Source organism: Aquarana catesbeiana, linkage group LG11 (genome assembly GCF_042186555.1).
Source record: "Aquarana catesbeiana isolate 2022-GZ linkage group LG11, ASM4218655v1, whole genome shotgun sequence".
Taxonomy (NCBI): Eukaryota; Metazoa; Chordata; class Amphibia; order Anura; family Ranidae; genus Aquarana; species Aquarana catesbeiana.
The window spans coordinates 235,024,132-235,048,399 of NC_133334.1; the positions used below are offsets into that span (position 1 = coordinate 235,024,132).

Here is a 24,268-nt window from a genome sequence, read left to right on the forward strand (position 1 = left end):
GAAAAGATAATCAAACAACAAAGACAATACAAAGCTTCTCAGTTTATTGAAAGTATTCTCTAAAGTGCAGGAATTTGTGCGTGAAGGGTTAGCACAAGGAAGTTTTTGAAATGCAGATTAGCATACTGTGTCCGGTAATATATCTACTCCACAGCCGGTAGAGATCAAAGCAAGACTGGCCAGTATGCTAAAGTTGTTACATGTGTAAACGTTAACACTACAATTAGTGTAAATTACCCAGACATTCCACAAGGAATCAAATGCCATGAGCAGAGAATGCCCACTCACATGTGCATACTGTACATACATCTTTGGACTGGTAGAAAAGAATATTCTTTCTGAAGGAAACAGGTCTCAACAAAAAGTCTTCCTAGAAAGCTATAAAGCGTCAGTTCTTTGAACTGGGCCAGTTCTTGTGGCCATGGAAGACCGATTAAATGCAGCTGCAAGTCCATTATCTGTACCCAAAATGTCCTTCATGAATGGTCTTCATTGCACCACTGCTGGAGGGCCCTCAGGAATCAAAGAGGCAAAGAATGTTTTGAAGAAGACCCAGGCTGTGGACGTGAATGAGTGTGCCTGAAGGGTGGCGGTTGCTGCCTCATTCAGTGCTTCTTCCGCAACTTGACCATTTTCCTATTGAAAAGACAGAAAACATGGTAAATATTTCTAAAACGTCTTTATGGACCTCCGCAAAGCACCCTTTACAGCCTAATAAGTAACACAACTTTAGAAAACAACACTAACTTTAAATAATTTTTTTACTAAAGACCTGCAATGGCTTCTCATAGAGGAAGACACACAGTTGACCCTCCTTTTGAGCACAGGGGTGTGATGTGTTCTATCCTTCAATTATGTCACTCTAAAACAAACCTAAGATCCTCTGACCCTTAACATAATCAGAGAAAATGTGTTTAGAAAAGACCTCTGTGCAACACTCTTCCAGGATTGTGAAAAGTCTGTATAACCCTTGGGAAGACTGACTCCCCTTTCTCCTCTGGAAGTGGGAAAAAGACCTTGGAATCACATTTACCCCTCAAAAATGTGAATGTTATACTTTAGCCAGAAAAATTCCTATATCTAATAAGACACAAGAGGCTGGAATGATAATGGTAGACAGTCTGTCCCAACCATCCTCCACAAAATGTTCCCATCTTCATCCAGTACCGGTTGAAGATACCAAAAAGCCCAGGCACTCTCTGCAATTCTAAAACATTATCTATAATAGTCTTATGGTTTATATGGTCCCAAGTCTCAAACAATAATACCCATCTGAAATAACTAGAGAGGGGAAAAACTAAATAAAAAAGCGGTGTGTGACTACATCACCTCCTTGACATTACAGCAGTCAAAAGTGGGGATAGGTACAGACATGGCATGGCTCCCAATTATCTTAAATCACAACAGCCTTTTATCCACTGATAAAAATAAAGGCACTTACTGAATGGCTGATATGGGGCACATGAACAACTCTGTTTCTTCCCAGCCACACAAAGGAAGTGTTTAGGATGCCGCTGGTAACACAGCACAGCTTTCTGTATACAGCACAAGTTGCAGCGCTGTATTACAGCATATACAGCAGCCAGAGTGTTCTGCTACAACAACTATCCATTTCAACCACACTGGCTGAAACTGAAAACTACATTAAGGTAAACAGCCCTCTGTGCTGCATGTGTCCCTCCAGCACCCCCTTATACTTACCTGATCTCGATCCAGTGCGGTGCACGAGAGCAGCAGCTCTCCCTGCTTTGTCACACCACACTGGGCAGATCAAATTCTGTGATGAGGGGGTGGGGCCAAGCTGCACTGTCTGTGTCAAAGGACGCAGCCAAATTGCCACCATAGAAAGCAGCTTCCTATAGGGGCACTAGCTAAAGAGAAGGAACCTAAAGCATCAATGGGGGACCCCAGAAGAGGAGGATCGGGGCTGCTCTGTGCAAAACCATTGCAGAGAGCAGGTAAGTATAACTTATCCCAGTGGCCCACTATCCCTACAAACCCAATTAATACTGAAGCTTTTAGCATGTCCTCAGGGTCATGCTATGTAAATATGGCAAGCCTGAGTAACTCACCTGTTGTTGTAAGTTGTTGTTTTGATCCTGTTGATTTCCAGCAGCCTGTGGCTGAGCAACTGCAGCTTCTTGAGGTTGTCTTTGCCTAAATGGAAACCATCCAGCTGTGTGCCTAAAATAAAAACAAATGTTTAGCACAGAACATAGTTTGGTTCTCACAATTAACAAGCATTGGAAAAACAAATTAAATGTCAAAGATACAAAACTATGTTGTCCTTAAAAAGCCTGAAAGCTAAACAGACTGCAGGAGTCTTTGAAGGACTTGTCAGCAACTACTGTACAGGGCAAGCAGCCACATGAAGAGAGAGTAAGGCAACACCTAAAGCAAAACTAAACTTAATAAAAAACTGCAAGCAAGCAGCTCTTTATTTCAGAAGAGACATACATTGGGGTTGATTTACTAAAGGCAAATCCACTCTGCACTACAAGTGCACTAGATCTGAGGGGAAGACCTGAAAGGAGGGGAATCTCTGCTGATTTTATCATCCAATCATGTGCAAGCAAAAATGCTATTTTTTATGTTCCTTGCATGTCTGTCTCAGATCTACAGCGAGTGCACAGTGGATTTGCCTTTAGTAAATACCCCCTATGTCTCTTCTGCAATAATACCTGCCTGCTCAGTCTTCTATTAAATGCACACTGAGCTGCACATGCACAGCTCAGTGTGCATTGCCAGCACATTTCAACTGTGCCAAAATGATGGATTCTTATGCACATGTACAAGATGTCATTTCCCAACTGGCCAATCCAAAAGGCTGAAAAACCAGTCATTGGAAGTAGTCAGAGAGAAGAGAACATCGGCCAGTAAGTTATTTAACCACTGCATAGCTGGAATGAGGAGGTATTTCTGTGAGATTAGTTCCACTTTAAAAAATACAGCACAGCAAATAAGTACACCCTTAGCTCCTGAAAATCAAGTCATTTCATTTTGTGTGCCTCAATCTGTAAACCCAAAATTATGTAAAGCAATACCTCAAGAGTGTATGTTGGGACCTACATTGTTATTAAAGAGGAAGTAAACTCAAATTTTTTACTTGTACCTACAGGTAAGCCTATAGTAAGGCTTAACCTGTAGGTACTGCGAGTATCTCCTAAACTTGTTTAGGAGATATTCACAGTGCATGCAGCCGATGATGTAATCTGCGCATGCGCTCTGAAGGTACGGCTTATCGTGCCGGACCTTCAGAGCCTGTCCTGTAAACGGCGGCTCCCACGCGCATGCACAGGAGTGACGTCATCGCGGCTCTGGCCATTCAAAGCGCTGGAGCCCGTAAACCCGAAGAAAAACCGGGGAATATGGAAGCTGTCTCAGCGGTGTGCGGGCACCGCTGGGAGGGCTCTGTTCTAAGGTTAGTATTTCATAATTGGCTAGTATATGATGTATACTAGCTCAATATGCCTTTGTCTTACAGGTTTTTGTTTTTTTCACCGGGGTCTACAACCTCTAATAATTATGGGCAAAAACTGGTGACCCATAAAATCCCAACAACCTTCTATTTTTCAAATTAGAAAACCTGGTTGCACAACCCCCACAAAGCCTATAGCTTAACTTCTAACATGTTTTAAAGAGTCAATACAAACCAGGAAAGGGCCTTATATCTGGTTAAAAAAAAGGAGCATAGCTAAGAAAACCTAAACATTAAAATATATCTAAAGCCAAAACATTTTGTTTTTGTATTTAGCCTCACCTTCAGTCACAGTGACATTGGCGAACAGTACACAGAGGGGGTTATTTACGAAAGGCAAATCCACTTTGCACTGCAAGTGCAGTCGCTCTAAATCTAAGGGGTAGATCTGAAATGAGGGGAAGCTCTGCTAATTTTTATCATTCAATCATGTGCAAGCTAAAATGCTGTGTTTTAATTTCCTTACATGTCCCCCTTGGATCTACAGCGACTTTACTTTCAAGTGCACTTGCAGTGCAAAGTGAATTTTCCTTTAGTAAATAACCCCCAAATTGACAATCCCTAACGGACAAAGGTTCTAACCCTTCAGCACTCTATCCAAATATTAGAAGAAAAAAAAATAAGAGCTTTGCCTCTAGTCATAAATTAAGCTATTAAAAATGTAATTAGAGCCTTCAGAAGAAATAATTCAATGCATGCCTTCATATAAAGAACAGACATCAAAGAAGACACTTACAGATACATTACAATCATGGCACCAAGGACCATCATGAAACGGCTCAGGCTGGAGTAGAAATACAGTATACTGAGAAAGATTGAGAAGCGTGCGGCGGTGTACACCCAGTCCAACCAGTCTCTGTTCACCTCATCTTCTTCCTCCACCACTCCTCCTTGTGCATTCATACGCAAATTCTGATTGGCTACAGGATTTACAGGGGCTTGAACGTCAGGGTTGGGAGCCTGGTTGGCAGCAGGGAAAGGATGAGGAAGCGGGTCTGGAGCAGCAGGGGGCACAACTGGAAGTTCCTGTCTTCTCTGAGAGGGAGAGGTGGTGGTGGCAGCAGCTGCAGCATAGCTAGAGGACATAAGAATTATTATTAATATGTTCTGTACACAATACAGAAGGTTTCTAAGCAGTCATATACAACGTATTATTATAAATGGATCTGTCACTTGGCAACAGAAGGTTATTCCACTAATGATCCTACTAATGGCCAGTGAATAAACAGTCTGCATTATCAATATATTCAAGCAAAAAAGTGGGACTTGCATGCATGAAACAGTAGTAGTAGTAATAATAATAAAAAAAAAGGTTCAAAAGCCCCCCAACCCCCCTGAATGCAGGCAGCCTGGGAGTATAACTTCCTTCAGCCCTGATCTTACTGCTGACATGGACCCGGCCAGCTCCTCTTTGTTATGTACATGTGTTCCATGGCCTCAGTCATTTCAATAGATAACCTTATTCATGGTGGTTCTAGTGGTTGTTCAGAGTATTGACAGGAACAAACAGGCCACAATGCACATACACAGAATAATAAAGAGCTGGTCAGGTCTATGTCAGCAGTAAGGTTACTTGATCGGGAAGGGTGTGTCTCATTAAAGGACAACTTCAAAAGGTGAAGTTGTTCTTTAAGTCTTTTAAAGGATAAGTTCACCTTTTGTAACATGTTACACCCATATTCAGGATGTAACGTGTTACTGTTGCATCAGCCCCCCCCCCCCACAATCCCGTTGTGACAGCAGGCCAGGGATCTTCTCCCTGCACCCGCTGTCACAGTAAAAAAAAAAAAAAAAAAAAAAAAAAAAAAACAACACACTGTCATTCATTCACAGAGTTCTGTGAATAGCAGAACTGCAAGTACCTACACAGCCTTTGCAACTGACGGCTTGTAGTTCTTAATGAACTACCAGGGTGCTGTTGAGCATAGGTAGTGCATTGTTGCTTTCCGTCATTGTGTAGAGCTTTGCAGGCCCCTATTTAAAAAAATAATAAATGCACATTTTTTTCCTGCAAAAAGGTGTATTTTTTACTTTTTTTTACAAAGGTAAATTTATCCTTTAACATATTCTCTGGTTTACACATAGCTGCAGTATATCACAATGAATATATACATGGTTAATTATTGAATGCCCTGCACAAGGATCTTTGACGGCCTTTTAACTGCCGGCCATACAGACGCCCAGGGCATGTATGAGTGCCCCAGGCAACATTCATGCCAATTTTGTCGCAAAAGACAGAGGTATCTCAGGGTGTAGCCATGTTTTATGTAGATCAAGCTGGGACAATGATGCAGAGCCTACCCCGCTTCTATATGCGATGATGTACTGTGAATTTCATCCTGTGTGAGGTGCGAATTCGCCTTGCGTTTTGAGGCGGACAGGTGCAAATTTATCACGATTTTCAGGAGGCAGACAGTGAACAATTTGCTGAGATGTGAACTGTGTGCTGCGAGTTTACTGCAAGTTCAATTGAAGCCTATGAAGATAAAATTTGCACTGCACCATAGGAATTTGCAACGCATAGATGTAAACCAAAGCCATGGAATACTATGCTTTTTACATGACCTGCGAAACTGAATGAATGAAAGATTTGTAGAGCGCTGCAAATGCGAACTGAATCGCCTCAAGGCGCTAGACTGTTTGTTCCTAAACACATCAAACCCGCTCTAAATTCGCATCAGTGTGAACCCAGGCTTAAAGTCCCCCAATTCTCCTATATTTTTATATACATGGTTAAGCCTGCAACACCAGCTGTACAAGTGGAACAGCTGAATTGCACTTGTTAACTCACAGACAGATGGGTGTATCAGAGGATGGATCCTCCTGTGGTATGTGACTTATTATCTCACATTTTATAAAGTATCTCCATATAATGCAGTGCCGTAAAATAGAAAAAGGGTGTGAACACGCTCCAGACAAAACAAGTACATATAAAAGACAAAGAGGGGGTTATTTACTAAACCTGGAGTGTGCAAAATGTGGTGCAACTCCACATAGAAACCAATTTCCAAGTTTTATTGCTAAAACCTAATTGAACAAGCTGAAGTTAGAGGCCAATTGGCTACCATGCACAGCTGCACCAGGATTCTGAGTGCACCAGTTTAAGTAAATCTACCCCAGAGTCTCCCGCTCAGGTGCACAGGATGAGGTCTTCTCTCTCCCCAGAATGCTGGCGTTGTGACCATGCCCCTGGTGACTTCTTCCACATCTTCTGGTCCTGCCCAGTAAATACAGGTTTCTGGTCACAAATCATTACGGAGGTGAAAGATCTACTAAGTATCTATCGTTCCATCCCAAGCATATGCCTGCTGGGGCTGGTGGAGAACTTAGTGCCCAGGGTGGCTAAGAGAACCTTGTTGGGTCTCCTGCTGTTCTATGCCAGGAAATCCATTGTCCTATGCTGGAAGCGAAAGACTCCTCTCTTCTATAGGTCTATGGAAAACATTTGTTAATGTGATACCCCTTTACAGGGACACCTATATACATAGAGGCTGCCCGAAAAAACACGACAGAGTCTGGAGTAAGTGGTTAGCAGAACCCTCTACTGCTGCAGCAGACTAGGTGGCCTCTCTGATATATGATGGCTCTCCTTGACATCCTAATAGACCAATCCTTGATAGCAGGATAATTTAGGTGAGTTAGCTCATTATCAGCCCACCCTTGGAGTCAGGACAGCCCATTGATGTTGATATACTACGGTAGTCGTAAATATTCTATTGGTTTTTGGTAATGTAAGGATACCTGGTGACCCCTGCGCGGGTCCCTTCCCTGTTAATAGCCGCTGTTGTACGTTTGTATTGTCTATGTGTTTAGGAAAATTAAAAAAAAAAAAAAAAAAAATCTACCCCAGAGTGACCCCAAGCAGAGCCCTGAAATATGGGTGACATCAGTACTACACAGACTGCCTATATGCTGCTCAATTCAGCGTACAATATAAAATGATTTGCCTCATAGGTGTTCATTGGTGAATATGTTGACATGCTTTACATCCACAAGTGGTTTAACGTTATCTAGCAATAGGAAACTTACTACTGCATGTAGTACTGCCTGGCGTACATCTGTTGCCACCACAGAATCTGCTGAGGGCTGTACATAGAGTAGGGAGAGAGAGGTGGATTTGCTGCTTGAGGCCTGTAAGGGAATTATAGATCAGTACACAATACAACATGTATAATGGTTAATACACTGCTGGATTATGTTAGCAATGTCAAACGTATGTGGCCATTCATACCTGGGTGTATTTTCTTGTACATTCGGTAATGAATTCCGCTGTCTAACGCCATCTGCCTGAGAAGCAGCAGGTTGTGTTGTACTGCCTGGCTGTGGCTTGTATTCTGCAGCCTAAAGACAAGATATCCATGTAAGTTAGTTACAGGAACCACCCAGTGTTGTACAATCATTGTTGGCACACAGCTTAAACACATTTTCATACATATCTTACACTCCAAACCCAGCACAGCAAGAACTTTTTGCAAAGTATGAGTACTTGTACCAACAAGAGTTTAATGGTTAAGTGTCCATAATCTGGGCACAAGTGTAGCCAAGCCAAGACTTAATGGCTTCCTGTAATATCTGAGGCCTTGACAATCCCACCGCAAGACCTTTGGCCTTGACACCACCACATACTGAGCAAAAGACCACAACTGGATTTACTATATAAAGCCACAGGGGCTCCAGGTTGGTCTGCAAGACATCACCACTTGACACATTGCAAGGAATGTTTAAACAAAATGGCTGAAGGTGAATTAGAGCAGCCAGTCTCAACAAAGGTTACACGGAACTCTAGGGTTCCTCCAAAGGTTGTTAGGGGTCCCTTGAACTGTGGATGATGGACCTTCAATCTGATATTGTCTACATAGTTTTGGAGCCAAAGCCACTGCGCAGAGCAGCAGCATGACAGCAATTACCTTTTTTTCCCCCTGTTTTTAAAGGGGGTATTCCTCTGAATGACCACTACTGAATGGGGCACTTTTCTTCTGACCCTCAATAGATAGAGTTTTAGCAGAGGTCCCCCCCCCCCCCCCCAAGAGTTGAGAATGATTTCAAGGTTACTCCGGGGGTGAAGAGTTTGAGAGAGGTTGGTTAAGCTATCCATAGAAAGAATCAAAAGCCGGCAGGTCCAATGGCGATTTTCAAAGTGACTTGTCATGTTCATGTAGAGTCGACTTAATGTTGAACTCCTCTCAAATGGTAGTGCTGGAAAATTTGTGTTCAATTAGCGCATGCAGCCAATGGGTTGCAGCACTAATCAGTGTATTCTAACAAGTATTGAATTAGAAGCGCCTCACCACTGCTAAGAAGTCCAGATACAACTTTATTCCATTAAAAGTCAGGGGTACAATCCAAAATGTAGCCAACACGTTCCTAGGGTCCAAGAATGCCCTCTTCATCAGGGCTTGACTGCCAACAGTGAACAAACCAGAAGTGAACTGGACCTACAATCATATTTTTTTCCAGTGTGAATTACTAGCACAGGCCTTAGCAACTTGTTTGGCAGCCTCAGAATCATTGTATTCTGATAGCAGAGGAAGACCACTGTCAGAATACAACAGGGAGGATTCCTTCATTTATCTTTTATGTGTAGATGCAGTAATCCATTTTTTTTTTTTAATTGGCTTGCTGGCTGATGGAAAAATCCAAATCAATGGCTAGCGTTAAAGAATAAAGCACTAAATCTTCCAAAACAAATGCCACTGTGTACACAGAGGAAATGTTTACAGAACATTATAATATATTACTAGCATGTCTGGCTTGCAGAATGCTGCCTGCACTCTGCACAGTAAACAGGAACAATATGAGGGAAGTACTAGAACAGCATGACCTTCAACCCTCCCTATACACACTGCTCCCTGTAGATGAAACAAAGCATTCATGTTCTAAATCTATGTGACTGGTACTGCCGTGGTCCAGAAAAACATACCTGGCTCCTCATAGAGAACACAAGGTGCAACACATGTCTGTTCTCCTGGAATGCAAAAAATAGGTTCACATTAAAGCGCACGTCAAATACCAGCAATACTTATCACAAAACGCTGTTTATTTAATGATTAACAATAAGCTGTGCTGGAATATTTACCTTGGAAAGGACCTCATTGAGCTTCAGATGGTCAGGGAGTAGTTTTCCTGAGTAGATCAGCCTTTGGTCTTGTTCCATCTGCAAAACAAAAAGCATGAAATCAGTCAAGTTCCAGAAGGCTTCTATATTGAGGAATGTGCAAATGGGAGGCCTGGCAGAGGGGAGAACATCTGTACATGACACATAGCAGTTAACTAGATCATCACCAAATTCAGACCACTGCAACCTCACAAAACCAAAGATACATTTTGCCTTTCAAAATGTTTTAGCTGAGCAGAGAGATTACTGACAAAGCAATGTTAAAGGGCTTATTTATGTGTTAAAATCACTGTGTACAGAGTAAAACATACAGTTTTCTACAGACCTGTACACAACAGTATATATTGTCTACGGACTCATTCACACAATTCAGCTGCATAAAAACTAAAAAAAAAAAAAAAAAAAAAGAAAAAAAAAAGAAAAAGAAAGAAAAGGAAAAGGAAAAATGACACCACAACACCCAGGGCCGTAAATGTTAGCATTATTTACACCATAGGCATGTAAACATTTGTGTACTATTCACATGCACATAATGTTGCATATTGGGCATCACCAGCTGACTGGATCCCAGCATGCTAGGTGACACAGGCCTTTGTGTAAAGCCGAACATAGAAGGTTCAATTTGCAGCTGGTTCAGGTTGGATCGGACAAGATTTGAACCATCTATGGGCAGGCTGATTGTACCCAAGTTGATCCGTTGATTGACTTGGGTACAACCAGCATGTTGGATTTTTACATGCTATAGCTGCTAGCAATAATCACTGTTCTCCCGGCAGGGACGGCTCTCTGTGCCTCCTGCTTGGAGAACACAATAGCTCTGTGGGAGAAATTTCCCCATAAACACTGACTGCATTGATGGGGAAATTGATGGCTGCAGGAAAGAAAAATCACATCTATGGCCTGCCTTACATACACAAAGACGGCTAAGGCTTCATGTACATGGGATGTTTAACAACCTCTTCTGAACGATTTAACTTGAAAGATAGTAACCCACGTTTAAAAAAAAAAAAAAAAAAAATTTAAATTAGCCAAAAATAAAAAAACTCCTGTAAACGAAACGCGTCTAAATACAAGTTACCGCGTTTGGAATCGGTTGCCGCTTGAAATGCCTCTAAACTCAGCTTCTGAGCCCATTGTTTTGAGTTCCAAAACGCCCCTGTGTACATGTACTGATAAGACAACAGAGGAGAGTTCAGGAGTAGTTGAAAAAAATGGCTAACTGTTCCTAAACATCCGTTTACCAGCAGCAGCAGTTGTACATGAGGCCTAAAAACGCAGAATCTTTCTGCCAGCATGATCCTACATTTTATATCCTAAAATAGTGACACCCGTGTACATGAGGCCTAAAGCACAGCGCAGGACACAACTATTTTTAAGTTGTTTTGAATAGAGTGGATAAGGGTAGAGTCTCTGCCTTGTTATTATTCCCATCCATGTCCTATTGGGGAGATATCCCCTCATTTCTTGTTATGACAGGAAACGTTTAAAGTGATTGTAAACCACAGACATGAAATATGAAGAATGCATATCTTTCTATAGTGTGCACTAAGAGCACTAAGGGGGTTATTTACCAAAGGAAAATCTACTTTGCACTTTGCAAGTGCACTTGGAAGTGCAGTCACTGTAGATCTGAGGGGGACATTCAAGGAAAATAAAAAACAGCATTTTAGCTTGCACATGATTGGATGATAAAATCAGCAGAGCTTCCCCTCAGATCTGCAGCGACTGCACTTCCAATTGAACTTGCAGCACACTTGTAGTGCAAAGTGGATTTGCCTTTAGTAAATAAACCCCAAAGTGTCATTTCTGTCTGCTGCTTTGCTCCTCTGCTATCAGCATGAATCACTTCTAACAATTTTTCCTGTCACCAAAAGAAAAATGGTGACAGGGGAGGGACCTCCAGCCAATTGACAGCCTCAGCTCTGTTCCTGTGTGCAAGGGGGTGCGCCCCTATCCTCAAAGCAGAGCTCTCGTACATTTTGTATCTGCAGCCCCCAACCCCTGCTTTGTGAGACTGAAAAATCTTTTTAATCTCTGAGTTTTAAAAGGATGCACAGGACAAATTGCTGCAAATAAACAGGTACAACTTGGAGGATTTGTTTCATCTCCATCACCTGAGGCCAGTCACTTCACTGGGTACATGCAAGTAGGGTTGCACCGATACCAGTTTAAGAACGAGTAAGATGACCGATACTTTTCCTCAAGTATTCGCGGATACCAATTTTTACTTTTTTTTTTTTTTAAACACTGTACCTTTAACTTTTTTTTTTTTGATCAATATTATTGCTATTACAAGGGATAAACAGGGCCCCAACACACGGCACACTTGGGATGGCACGGTTGGCAGACTCAGAGCAGCACAGTAATAATTTGGAAGGCCCCCTTTCGCTTGCCGGCCCTCAGACCATGGCTGAACTGACCGAGATAGGCAGCAAGGGGGTTATTGTTTAGGGTAGAGAGGCGGGGAGGGGGGTTCTTTAGGGTGGAGAGGTAGGGAGGGGGGGGTTTGTTTAGGGTGGAGAGGTGGGGTTTTTGTTTAGAGTGGGGTGGGGGGGTGGGCGTGCCCACTGACAGCTGAAACGTCATTGGTTGTTGAGCGGGCCGTCGCGTCTCCTCCTTAACTAATAATTGCCTGCATTATTTTGTATACATTTCATCTGTCAGCGGGGAATCCCGCTGACAGATGAAAAAACAGAACCTGAAGGTATCGGTTTCTAGTATCGGTGCATTTGCACAGGTACCGATACTCATGCAAATGCTTAGTATGGGCACCAATACCAGTATCAGTGCAACCCTATATGTAAGGGTTAAGAAAGCATTAAAGGAAATTTCCTTTTTTGGAGACACAAACATTTTTAGAAGACAGAGGAAGTGTTAAAAGTCCTAAAAATTACTGATTGGTGCCTACTGTGTGCAAAGACAGAAAGTGATGGGAAATGTTTCTATTTGGGACAGAAACAAGAGCAATTTTTTTCAGTAGGGAAAGGAACTTCTATCTTTTTATTGCTGTCTGTGCTTTCCTATCCTGATGGCAACCACTTCCCCCATTCCTTGTATTGAGGTCACAGGAACAGGAAATGAGAGATGATCCCCAATGACAGCCAGGCATCCCGCGTTTTCAGAGGTGAGCTTCCATTACAAATTTCCTGTTTAAAAAGTCTAGTAAATATTATCTTTTCTTTTCAGACCACTTTATCCTGTTTCAATACTAAAAGGTCTCTCCAGTTTTAAAAATTCAAAATGTAAATGTCTCAACTGAACAAAATGTAAAATCAGACAAACAAATTGTGTTAATATGTTGAACATACAGAAACAGAACACGGTGACACACGTTTGCAAAATAAAATATATTTGTGTTTGGGAAGATACATGTTTGTATGGGTGTCATTGCCCTTAGGTTTGTTTTATGACTGCTTCTCCAGTATTTAGTTTAGCATCATAAAAACAGCTGAAATAGGAGTGTCTATGGGGAATGTACACATACTGTTGTGGTGTCACTGAAGTATGTTCTCAGGATTTATCGATATAATAAACAATCTGCACTGTGCTCTCTATTTGCATACCTCAGCTTCCTGCACACATGTATTCGCCTCATCGCTGGAAATACAGGTTCTGAACAGGATGCATCTGGCCTACAACTTACAGCAATAAGTACTTGTATGCAAAGTTATTTTCCACTTCGTAACACCCGTCAGGTCAGGGATAACACATAGTAGTTGAAGTCTCCTTTCTTTGACTCCCCTCTGTTCTGTTAGCACACTCTAATGGGTCTGATTACTCTACACACACACATTGTCTTCATCTGGTCAACAGGAGTTGGAGCTTAAAATAAAAAAAATTTCAAAGGAAAGATTTCCTGCTGATGAAAGATGACAGCGGCTGTCTACTGTCAGGTGGAAGCAACTGGGCAGATGTACAGCCATCCAATCGCTTCCACAGACCCCCGGTAAGTGTGCACCCCCCACCCATAACAAGAGACCAGGGAACATTTAACTGATCTCCCCTAGCTAGAATGAACATGGAAGTGACATGTATTTCATCACTTCCAGGAACGGCAGTCACTCCCCACCCCCCCCCCAAACTTCTGTGGCTGGGGGAAAAAAAGCTAATGAAGTGCCCTTTGCCATTATTGGGCGACATACAATTTGAAACCACCACCATTTTATTTTCTTAGAAATACATTTGGGGGTTTCAACTAATCTTCAGGCCTAATTTTTTTTTTTTTAAATGTGTGCAAAAAACACAAAAATGGCTTTGGCAGCAAAAGTGTTACATTTCTATTCCAAGAGCAATGACATTATTAAAGTGATACTAAAGTCTTTGTTTTTTTTGGTTAAAAAGAACAAATATGTCATACCTGCTCTGTTTTGTGCACAGAGCAATAAGATAATAACCTTCTGCCTTTACAACAACCTTAAAGCAGAGCTCCCCCCAAAAGTGGAACCTCCTCTTATCGGCTTCCTCCCCCCCTCCGGTTCCACATTTGGCACCTTTCAGGGGGGGGGGGGGGGGGGGGGGGGCGCCACCTGACCGGTACCCTTCCCCACTTCTGGGAGACTGCTCGGCGGTGCTGTCCCTAGGAAGTTCAGCCCCCCTCCTCCTTCCTCCACCAGGCCAATTGGAAAGTGCAGCATGCTGCGCGCATGCGCAGTGGGGAGCTGGCTGAGCAAAGCAAAAATCACTGCAAGAACGCTCAAAAGCAACATGCATAGGATGTGAATCGAGCCTTATGAGAAGATTAATGAATGGCTATAATCTAAACACAGGAGTTTTCAATGATCTATTCAGGTTTTCATAGGATTACAGTTGATGTTGATTTCTAGCCTGAAGATAACCTTCAGACTAGATAGTTTCTCTAAACCAGTGGTCTGCAAACTGTGGCCCGGGGGCCAGATGTGGCCCTCTGTGCCTTTTTTCAGCCCTTGGGGCACTAATACTTCAACTTAAACCAACAATGGGGCACCATTTCTCCCACTATAGCGAATAATGGTGCATTGTTTACTCCCAATAACATTAGGGAATTTTCTAATCCCATTGGCCACAGTCCGACCCCTCTAAAGCCTGAAAGACAGTAAACTGCCCTTTATTTAGAGACCTCTGCTGTAAACTCTGGACCCGTGCAGGCCATTTTTGGGCATACAACGTAACTTGCATGCATTTTGCCACCTGGGATGCAAAGCTGCCCTTAGTAATCTTCAGCTGTATGGGGGTTTATACTGCTACTTGTGTAAAGCTGTGCATGTGTGCCAACCTGAATGCAGCATATATAGCTTTATACATGTTTACGTAACTAGCAGTGTACACAGTGTTTATTCCGGGTGTGGAAGTATGCCTGCAATTTACATTGTAGACCAAAAGTCACTGAATATTCCACCATCAGACTTTGAGTCCTTGCAGGGCTGCACTTTATACTGCCCCACTAGAAGACGTCTCCTTGAGAATTACAGACAGTAAGATGTCTCAGTCATGGGGAAGTGACGCAGTTTTATCTCCCCTCTGCTGACTGGTATATGTGGTTTAAGATACTTCCCTTTAAAAAGGAAATGATCAGCTAAGGGCTACATGGAGTCAAAATAGCTGCAAACACCTTTGTGTGACAAATGCAACGATGCAAATGATCTGCTGGTTATGACATCTCTTCACAACCCCACTGTTAAGTGTTCAAACACTCGATTAAAGTGTGCAAAAGCATGAACTGGCCATTGTCAGCTGTCAGGTAACAATCTTGGTTCACATTGGTGCGATGCGGCAAACCCTGCGATTCCTGAGCGCAGTGTGCGGGTTCCCACATCTCACCTGAATCGCAGGCAGTTCACACTGACATCTGCGAACCGCTGTGGGTGTCAATGTAAAGTTGTAAATGACACCCCCAAATCGGTTCGCAGATTGCAGTGCGAACTGTGAAATCGTACAGGAATTGGATCGCATGGGTGTAAACACTAATGTAATCCGATTTCAGTGCGGACCAAAAAAAGGGTCCTGCACCATTTTGGTGCAAATGCAATTTCAGCCATACAGTTTTTATGGCTGAATTCACATCGCACAGACATTGCATGTGATATGCACAGCAATGCAAATCGCATGCAATGTCTGGCATAGACAGCCCGAGTCTATAAAAAGTTCCAAACCAGCCAGGTGCTTCTGATCAGGAAGATTGGAATCTCTGCCCTGATGATCAGTATTGATCCCCCACCCTAGCAACAATCATAAGCCTGACAGCCATTGGTGGTGCCTGCAGTTGGTGGGACTGTTTACACTCCAAGTACTTTACTACCAAGGATCAATCAAAGGCCGTCCCCGTCCTCACACACCCACCAATCTGCTGACAGCGTCCACTTTGATATAATAGCAGCTTTATGGGTTATCAGACACAAGGCGGAACTGAAGTTACAAAACATTTGCCACGTATGAACAATGAAAGCCAATGAACCATTTCAAAAAGAGGAAACACATTTATGACCTCATTGCACACAGGTGCAAGAAGACGTACGACCCAAATTGTGGGGTTATTTCTGCACCCCGGAGACACAGCTGCAGCATACAGTAGTAATGAATGTCTGTACAATAGCTGTTCATATACTGAATGCAGATCGTCTAAATCCCATATACATGAAGCCTTAAAGTTTTTAGGGTTTCCAGAAACTTTTAAAGAGGAACTCCAGGCAAAATGTTTAAGTTACCATGCATGGGTTAACTGCTCGTTTTGTTCAGCGATGCAAGGAAAAGTTTTACTTATCCGATGCTCCGGAAAACAGCGCTCCCCCACATCCAGCAGTGGACTGTTCCTGCCCTCTTCACGTCCAGAGCTGGTCTATGGGCATGATGATGCCAGGAACAGTCCATGCACAAGACCACGAGCATGCGGGGGAGGTGTCAGGAGCAGCATTCTTGCGCTCAGAGGATTAAGTAAATATACCTCCGGGCTCTCCTCCCTCCTAGACAAAAACGAGGAGTTAAAGTAATACTAAAGTCTCTTTTTTTATTTAAAAAAAAACAGGTTACACTTACCTCCTCTATGTAGTGATTTTGCACAGAGCAGCCCAGAACCCCCTCTTCTTGGGTCCCTCTCCTGCGCCCCTGACTCCTCCCTCCTGCAGAATGCCCCCACAGCAAGCTATGGGGGCACCCGAGCTGCTGCGTGTGTGTCCAATCAAACAAGGACAGCTTGGCCCTGCCCCCTCCATCTCCTGACTGGCTCACTGACTGACAGCAGCGGGAGCCAATGGCTGCTGCCAAAAGCCAATCAAGAGTGCAATTCCCCAGAGAGACAAGGCTCTCCTGGACATTGCTGGATTGAGAGGGGGCTCAGGTAAGTATTGGGGGGCTGCTGGACACAGGTTTTTTACCTTCATGCATAGAATGCATGAAGGTAAAAAACCTTCAGCATTTACAATCGGAGTGGTGCTGTGATTTTTCCTGCAGTTCTTCTTTAAACTGGTTGTATACCCTGTTACACCACTTTTACTTACATGTAATCCTATAATAAGGCTTACCTGTAAGTACCGTGAATATTTCCTAAACTTGCACAGTTTAGGAAATATTCACTGTATCTGCATGTGCCGACGTCATCGGCACAAGCGCACTAAAGAAACAGACAGCTCGTGCCCTTTCTTCAGGAGTTGTCCATTGACCAGCGGCTCCCGCGCGCATGCGCAGGAGTGACGTCATCGCGGCTCCGGCCAATCAAAGCGCCGGAGCCTGCGGAACCGAAAATAACTAACTTCGGCAGACATGTCCCCAGCCCAAGTGGTGTACAAGAACTGCTGCAATAGCTTCAATCTTGGGTAAGTATTTCATAATGAGCTAGTATGCGATGCATACTAGCTCATTATGCCTTTGTCTTGCATGTTTTTTGTTTTGTCTTTTTGGAGTTTACAACCACTTTACGGTAATGTCTTCCTGGATTGCACTAGAATGGTTCATTAAAAACAAAATGACAGACAAATCCCCGCTCTTCCATTCCATACATATGTACGGATTTAGAACTTCCAACTTAAAATAGAATTTGGTGATGACAGTCTTCAGCTCCTTAGCCAGGGGAATTACATTAGATGGCACTTTGTCCCTGATCAGGCACAGATAATTGCTGGTTAAGTAAGTGATGGAACCGTGTTAATGAATGGTATGAGAAGTAAATGCACCTAATTACCATAGCTATATATATCAGACTGGGATAACCTGACAATGAACCTCCCATCGCAATCTCTGCCAGTCTTAGCCGATTAACGGTCTAGTTTACATTAATTACACAACAGTGACATTTCACCATCTGGGTCAGTTGCTACTGAACTACAAGTACCAGAAAGCCCAGTGTGCAGTCTTACAAATGACGGGCCGATCCATTCTATATCTACATTAGCGGACGTTCCAGCAAATCCTGAAAGTTGACAGATTTTTATTAAACAAACTTAGTTGCTGACACTTGCTGAATCTAAGGGCTCATTCACATGGGGGCTTTACTGCTGCAGGTCCGTGTCTTCCTGGCTTGGGGCTTGGGTCCAGGACACCGGGGGAGGGCAAACAATCATGCCCGGGCACTGCACATGGCAACTGTGTGAGTACAATCTGACCATACAAGCAACTTCAGATTTACCAAAACTATGTCATAGGTCCGGAGGATTTATTAAACTGTGGCCCTTGGGGCACTATTCCTCCCGCTGACACCAACTGTGCCGCATAAATCCTGCCACTCACACCAATGATGGGGCACTATTCTTTCTCTTACTGATCTTGATCACCAATCCTGAAGCACTGTTTACTCCCCCTGATGCCAGGACATCTTCTGCTCCCATTGGCCACAGTCTGGCCCCTCCCCTTAAAGTCTGAAGGACAGTACACTGGCCCTTAGTTTAGAAAGTTTGGAGACCACTACACAGCTGATAGATCTAAAAGAGATTGTTACAATCAGATTGTATAGTGCGCCTAAGCTAGCCATACACTGTACAATCGCCTTTAGGGCCCTTTCACACTGGGGCGGCGTCGGCTGTAAAGCGCTGCTATTGTAAGTGGCGCTTTACCGTCGGTATACGGCCGCTAGCGGGGCGGTTTTACCCCCCGCTGGTGACCGAGAAATGGTTAAAAACCACCGCAAAGCTCCTCTGCAGAGGCGCTTTGCCGGCGGTAAAGCTGCGCTGTCCCATTGATTTCCAAGGGCAGGAGTGGTGAAGGAGCGGTATACACTCCGCTCCGAAGATGCTGCTAACAGGACTTTTTTTCCCGTCCTGCTAGCGCACCGCTCCAGTGTGGAAGCCCTCGGGGCTTTCACACGGGAATCAAAGCAGCGGCATGTGAGGACCTACCTAAACCACCCAATCAATTTGTATTGGAGGCAGGCCCTTACATTATTGGTGATAGCTCTAAAGGAGGAGATCACATGGTTTATACTGACCCTTAGGATTGGCTGCAGTAGCGGGTCAGAGGTTAAAGGTCCTGTCTGAGCTCAGGCTGCACTCACAGAATGTCTTGCAGCAAACAAGTTGCCATAACAGAGGATAGTGATTGCTCCAATTCCGATCATATGATCCTACTAGGGTTTCCATACCTCTTACAATCTGATTGTGTGATTTTCTTTACATCTACCAACATACGTAGTACGAGGGGCTGCCTGATTGTATAATACGGAGGGGACTGTACAGGCGACCCTCATCTTAGTCCAAACATTATGCACGGCTCTAGGTGGGTCCCCCACAATCATTCTGCTCCAAAGGATCAGGTGCTGGTCCATCTCATACTGTAAGATAGGAGAGATGAAGATTGGATGACCGCACACTGATGTAGAATCTGGTTTATTTCAAAATGAAAGAAATCTGCGGTACACATCTGCGGCGCGCACCTGCGGCACATACCTTCGGCGCGTGTAAAAGGCCCCGTTCACACTTTAATGAGGCTTCCGCGGCACAAATGTGGTGTACATTTGAGGCACCCCTTTTGGGGGCGCATTTACGGCACATCTGTGGTATTTGCGCCACCTACTTGGTGCGTAATTGCATGTGAAAGGCCTCGTTCACACTTGGAGCAAGGCTTCTGCGGCACATTTGTGGTGCATATTTTGCATTGTGACGCAAAAATGTCCCACAGAAAACATGCGGTATAATAAGCAGCTGCTCCCTCGCTTCAGGAGTTCCATTGAGAAATAATGCGACCTAAAACGCGAGTCGTGGCGCCATGCATTCCTATAGGCAGCCAGAATGTGACAAAAAAATAGACGCTCTACGCTGCAAAAGGTGCATTTGTTGCATGCAGCGCTGTCCGTCCAAGTGAAGGAGCTGTCCTATACGCATCATGTGATAAACACGCAACATGCATGAACGGGCACACTGCAGAAGACTGACCCTCATGTGAAGACTGACCTCTGACCCTCATGTGAAGACTGACCTCTGACCCTCATGTGAAGACTGACCTCTGACCCTCATGTGAAGACTGACCTCTGACCCTCATGTGAAGACTGACCTCTGACCCTCATGTGAAGACTGACCTCTGACCCTCATGTGAAGACTGACCTCTGACCCTCATGTGAAGACTGACCTCTGACCCTCATGTGAAGACTGACCTCTAACCCTGGTCACCTCACACAACCCCCGACAGGCCTGCACCGCTACAGACTGCTGGGCACGGCGACAGGTCATCTTTGATCCTCCTGCTGTGACTTGTAGTCCAGCTGACTGACCAGTGATGATGTCATAGGACACAAGCCCCTCCCCTGTCCTGCACTCACCGGCTCTCCGGGCAGCTCCCTCCTCAGCTGGCTCTTCAGCTCCCACACCGAGCAGCCCCGGGGCGCCTTCACCTCCCTCTCCTCCTGCTTCAGGCTGGGGCTTCGGATCACCAAAGTCACTTCTCCGTCCGCCATGTTTGTATGTCCCGGACACGCCAGTCACCTCTGTGTGTACAGACTATAACCGCGCGGCCGCCGCTCTCCGCCACTTATAGTCCGCTCCTGTTACCAAAACACCGTGTGGCTCGCTGCTATTGGTGAGACGGGGCGGCCCGGTCCACACGTGTACCAATGAGCTGAAGCGGTGTTGACGATGGGCGGGGCCAGGCTGATGCAATCCGCTGAGAGAGGAAAATTTCGGACGGAGTGTGCTGGCTGGAGAGGCGCGCATGCGCAGTGCTGCTGGTCGGAGGGGGATAGTCCTACTCCTATCAGCTACAGTGGAGTCAGAAAAAATAAAATGTGTGACTATCATTAGAATTTCAGTTTCCATTACACATTACAGTAGAATGAAATGCATTTTTTTAAGTTTTAGATACAGTAGAGAGGGATTAAAACATCTGCCAGGTTTTCATTGCTAATCGGTGTCCCCATTTGGGAGATTCCCCCTCTCTATTTATCCTGGTGACCCTCTCTATTCATCTATTTATCCTGGTGACCCTCTCTATTCATCTATTTATCCTGGTGACCCTCTCTATTCATCTATTTATCCTGGTGACCCTCTCTATTCATCTATTTATCCTGGTGACCCTCTCTATTCATCTATTTATCCTGGTGACCGTTTTCACCAAAAATGAAAGAAAATCCCAAATTATGAGTTGTCTTTATAACAGGAATAGAGGGGAAATCTTCCAATGGGGACGCTTGTTCTGCTGACAGCCAGAGATCTCCCCACTTTGGAGGAATTTCCTCTCACTTCCTGTTGTGGCTATAGGACAGGAAGTGAAGGCAAATCTCCTCAAAGATGGCAAAAAAAAAACAAAAAACAAAAACTTCCTTACTCCACCCAAATTGAAAAAAAATGTCTTTAGTTCTGCTTTAAAAACAAAACCTTTTATTTTATTTTGGATAGAGTAAGACCCCTTTCACACTGGGGCCGCAGATGCGGTAAAATGCCACCGTTTTAGCAACACTTTACTGGTTTAAATGGCGCTTTTCAGCCACTAGCGGGGTGCTTTTAACCCCAAAGAAGGGATTAAAAACTCCCGCGTTGCGGAAGCGCTGCCCATTCATTGTAATAGGCAGGGGCGTTTTGGGAGTGCTGTATACAACGCTTCCAACTTGCCCCAAAAGATGCTGCTTGCAGGACTTTTCCGAACGTCCCGCAAACGCACCGCCCCAGTGTGAAAGCATTGCAGAGAATGGGAGGCGGTTTACAGGCGCTATTTCTAGCACTAAAACGCCTGAAAACTGTCTCAGTGTGAAAGGGGTCTAAGGGATGACTATAACCCCTGTCAGATTTTTTTTCATTGCCACTTTGTTGACAAAACAAATAGAGAGGATCAATCGTTCTAACAGGGACACAAACAGCAATAAAAACACAACAGGGGTTCTAATCCCTCTCCACTCTATCCAAGACTAAAAAAAAAATGTTTTCCCTCTAGTTATAGTTTAACTCCTTCCCAACAATTGTACACACACACACCGGTCACTTTATTAAGTACACCTTGCTAGTACCGGGTTGGATCCCCTTTTGCCCTCAGAACTGGCCTTAAAGTAATAGTAAAGGCTCACATTTTTTTAAATAAAAGTAACAAACATGTCATACTTACCTGCTCTGTGCAGGGGATTTGCACAGAGCAACCCCCGATCCTCCTCTTCTAGGGTGACCCGACAGCGAACCTGGCTCCTTCTCTTCATCGGGTGCCCCCACGGAGAGCGGCTTTCCCTGGGGGGCACCCGTGCAAGCGCGCTCTCGAGTCCCACTGCTAACGCAGACAGCAGGACTGGGCCCCGCCCCCATGACACTAAAATCAATCTATCCAATGAGGACCTGAGACAGCGGCTCGAGCTACTGGGCTCGTGCACAACGCTGGAACGAATGGGCTCAGGTAAGAAAAAGGGGGACTCTGCGGGGCAGCTGCAACAAAGAAGGTTTTTCACCTTAACCACTTACAGACCGCTCGCCGTCATTTATTTTTCTTTTCATCAACATTTTTTTTTATTATTGCAAATATGAGATCTGATGTCTTTTTGACCCCAGATCTCATATTTAAGAGGACCTGTCATGCTTTTTTTTCTACTACAAGGGATGTTTACATTCCTTGTAATAGGAATAAAAGTAAGTGACACAATTTTTTTTTTAAAGAACAGTGTAAAAAAAAAAAGTGTAAAAATTTAACGCGCCCTGTCCCGACGAGCTCGCGTACAGAAGCGAACGCATACGTGAGTAGCGCCTGCATATGAAAACGGTGTTCAAACCACACATGTGAGGTATCGCCGCAATTCTTAGAGCAAGAGCAATAATTCTAGCCCTAGACCTCCTCTGTAACTCTAAAACATGCAACCTGTAGATTTTTTTTTAAACGTTGCCTATGGAGATTTTTAAGGATAAAAGTTTGTTGCCATTCCACGAGCGGGCGCAATTTTGAAGCGTGACATGTTGGGTATCAATTTACTTGGCATAACATTATCTTTCACGGTATAAAAAGCAATTGGGCTAACTTTACTGTTTTCTCTTTAATTTAAAAAGTGTATTTTTTCCAAAAAAAAGTATGCTTGTAGGACGGCTGCGCAAATACGGCGTTACAAAAAGTATTGCAACAACCACCATATTATTCTCTAAGGTGTTAGAAAAAAAATATATATATATAATGTTTGGGGGTTCTAAGTAATTTGCTAGCAAAAAAAAAAAAGATTTTAACTTGTAAACAACAAGTTTGAAAAATAGGCCTGGTCCTTAAGTGGTTAATGCATAGAATGCATTAAGGTAAAAAACCTGGAGACTTTACAACCCCTTTAATTCTTCATGGAATAGATTCAACAAGGTGTTGGAAACATTCCTCAGAGATTTTGGTCCATAGTGACATGATAGCTTCACAGTTGCTGCAGATTTGTCGGCTGCACATCCGGGATGCAAATCTCCTGTTCCACCACATCCCAAAGGTGCTCTATTGGATTGAGATCTGGCGACTGTGGAGGCCATTGGAATACAGTGACCTCATTGTCATGTTCAAGAAACCAGTGGTGAGATGATTTGAGCTTTGTGACATGGTCCATTATCCTGCTGGAAGAGCCATCAGAAGATGGGGACACTGTAGTCATAAAGGGATGGACATGGTCAGCAACAATACTCAGGTAGGTTGTGGCATCTAAACGATGCTCAATTGGTACTAAGTGGCCCAAAGTGTGCCAAGAAAATATCCCCCACAGCATTACACCACCACCACCAGCCTGAACCGCTGATACAAGGGAGAAGGGATCCATGCTTTCATGTTGTTTACACCAAATTCTGACCCCTTATCTGAATGTCGCAGCTAAAATCGAGACTCATCAGACCAGGTAGTGTTTTTCCAATCTTCTATTGTCCAATTTTGGTGAGACAGTGCGAATTGTAGCCTCAGTTTCTTGTTCTTAGCTGATAGGAGTGGCACCTGGTGTGGTCTTCTGCTGCTGTAGCCCATCTGCTTCAAGTTTCAATGTGTTGTGGGTTCAGAGATGGTATTCTGCAGACCTTGGTTGTAACGAGTGGTTATTTGAGTTACTGTTGCTTTTGTAGCATCTCAAGTCAGTCTGCCCATTCTCCTCTGACATCAACAAGAGGTTTTCATCCACACAACTACCGCTCACTGGATATTTTCTCTTTTTCGGACCATTATCTGTAAACCCTAGAGATGGTTGTGTGTGAAAATCCCAGTAGATCAGCAGTTTTTGAAATACTCAGACCAGCCCAACAACCATGCCATGTTCAAAGTCACATAAATCCCCTTTCTTCACCATTCTGATGCTCGGTTTGAACTTC

The 24,268-nt window shown here is 43.9% G+C and overlaps 1 protein-coding gene across 1 annotated transcript; it reads right to left on the reverse strand.

Moving 5' to 3' along the window:
• Positions 1-22: 22 nt before the first annotated feature.
• On the reverse strand, positions 23-20,581 carry HERPUD1 (homocysteine inducible ER protein with ubiquitin like domain 1). The gene is made up of 8 exons (XM_073605529.1): positions 20,308-20,581; positions 9,555-9,632; positions 9,399-9,443; positions 7,710-7,819; positions 7,508-7,609; positions 4,215-4,553; positions 2,073-2,184; positions 23-636 (listed from the first exon to the last, which is right to left on the reverse strand). The coding sequence occupies exons 1-8, from the start codon at positions 20,440-20,442 to the stop codon at positions 490-492; spliced, it is 1,068 nt and encodes a 355-aa protein (XP_073461630.1). The 5' UTR covers positions 20,443-20,581; the 3' UTR covers positions 23-489.
• Between the last annotated feature and the right edge of the window lie 3,687 nt (positions 20,582-24,268).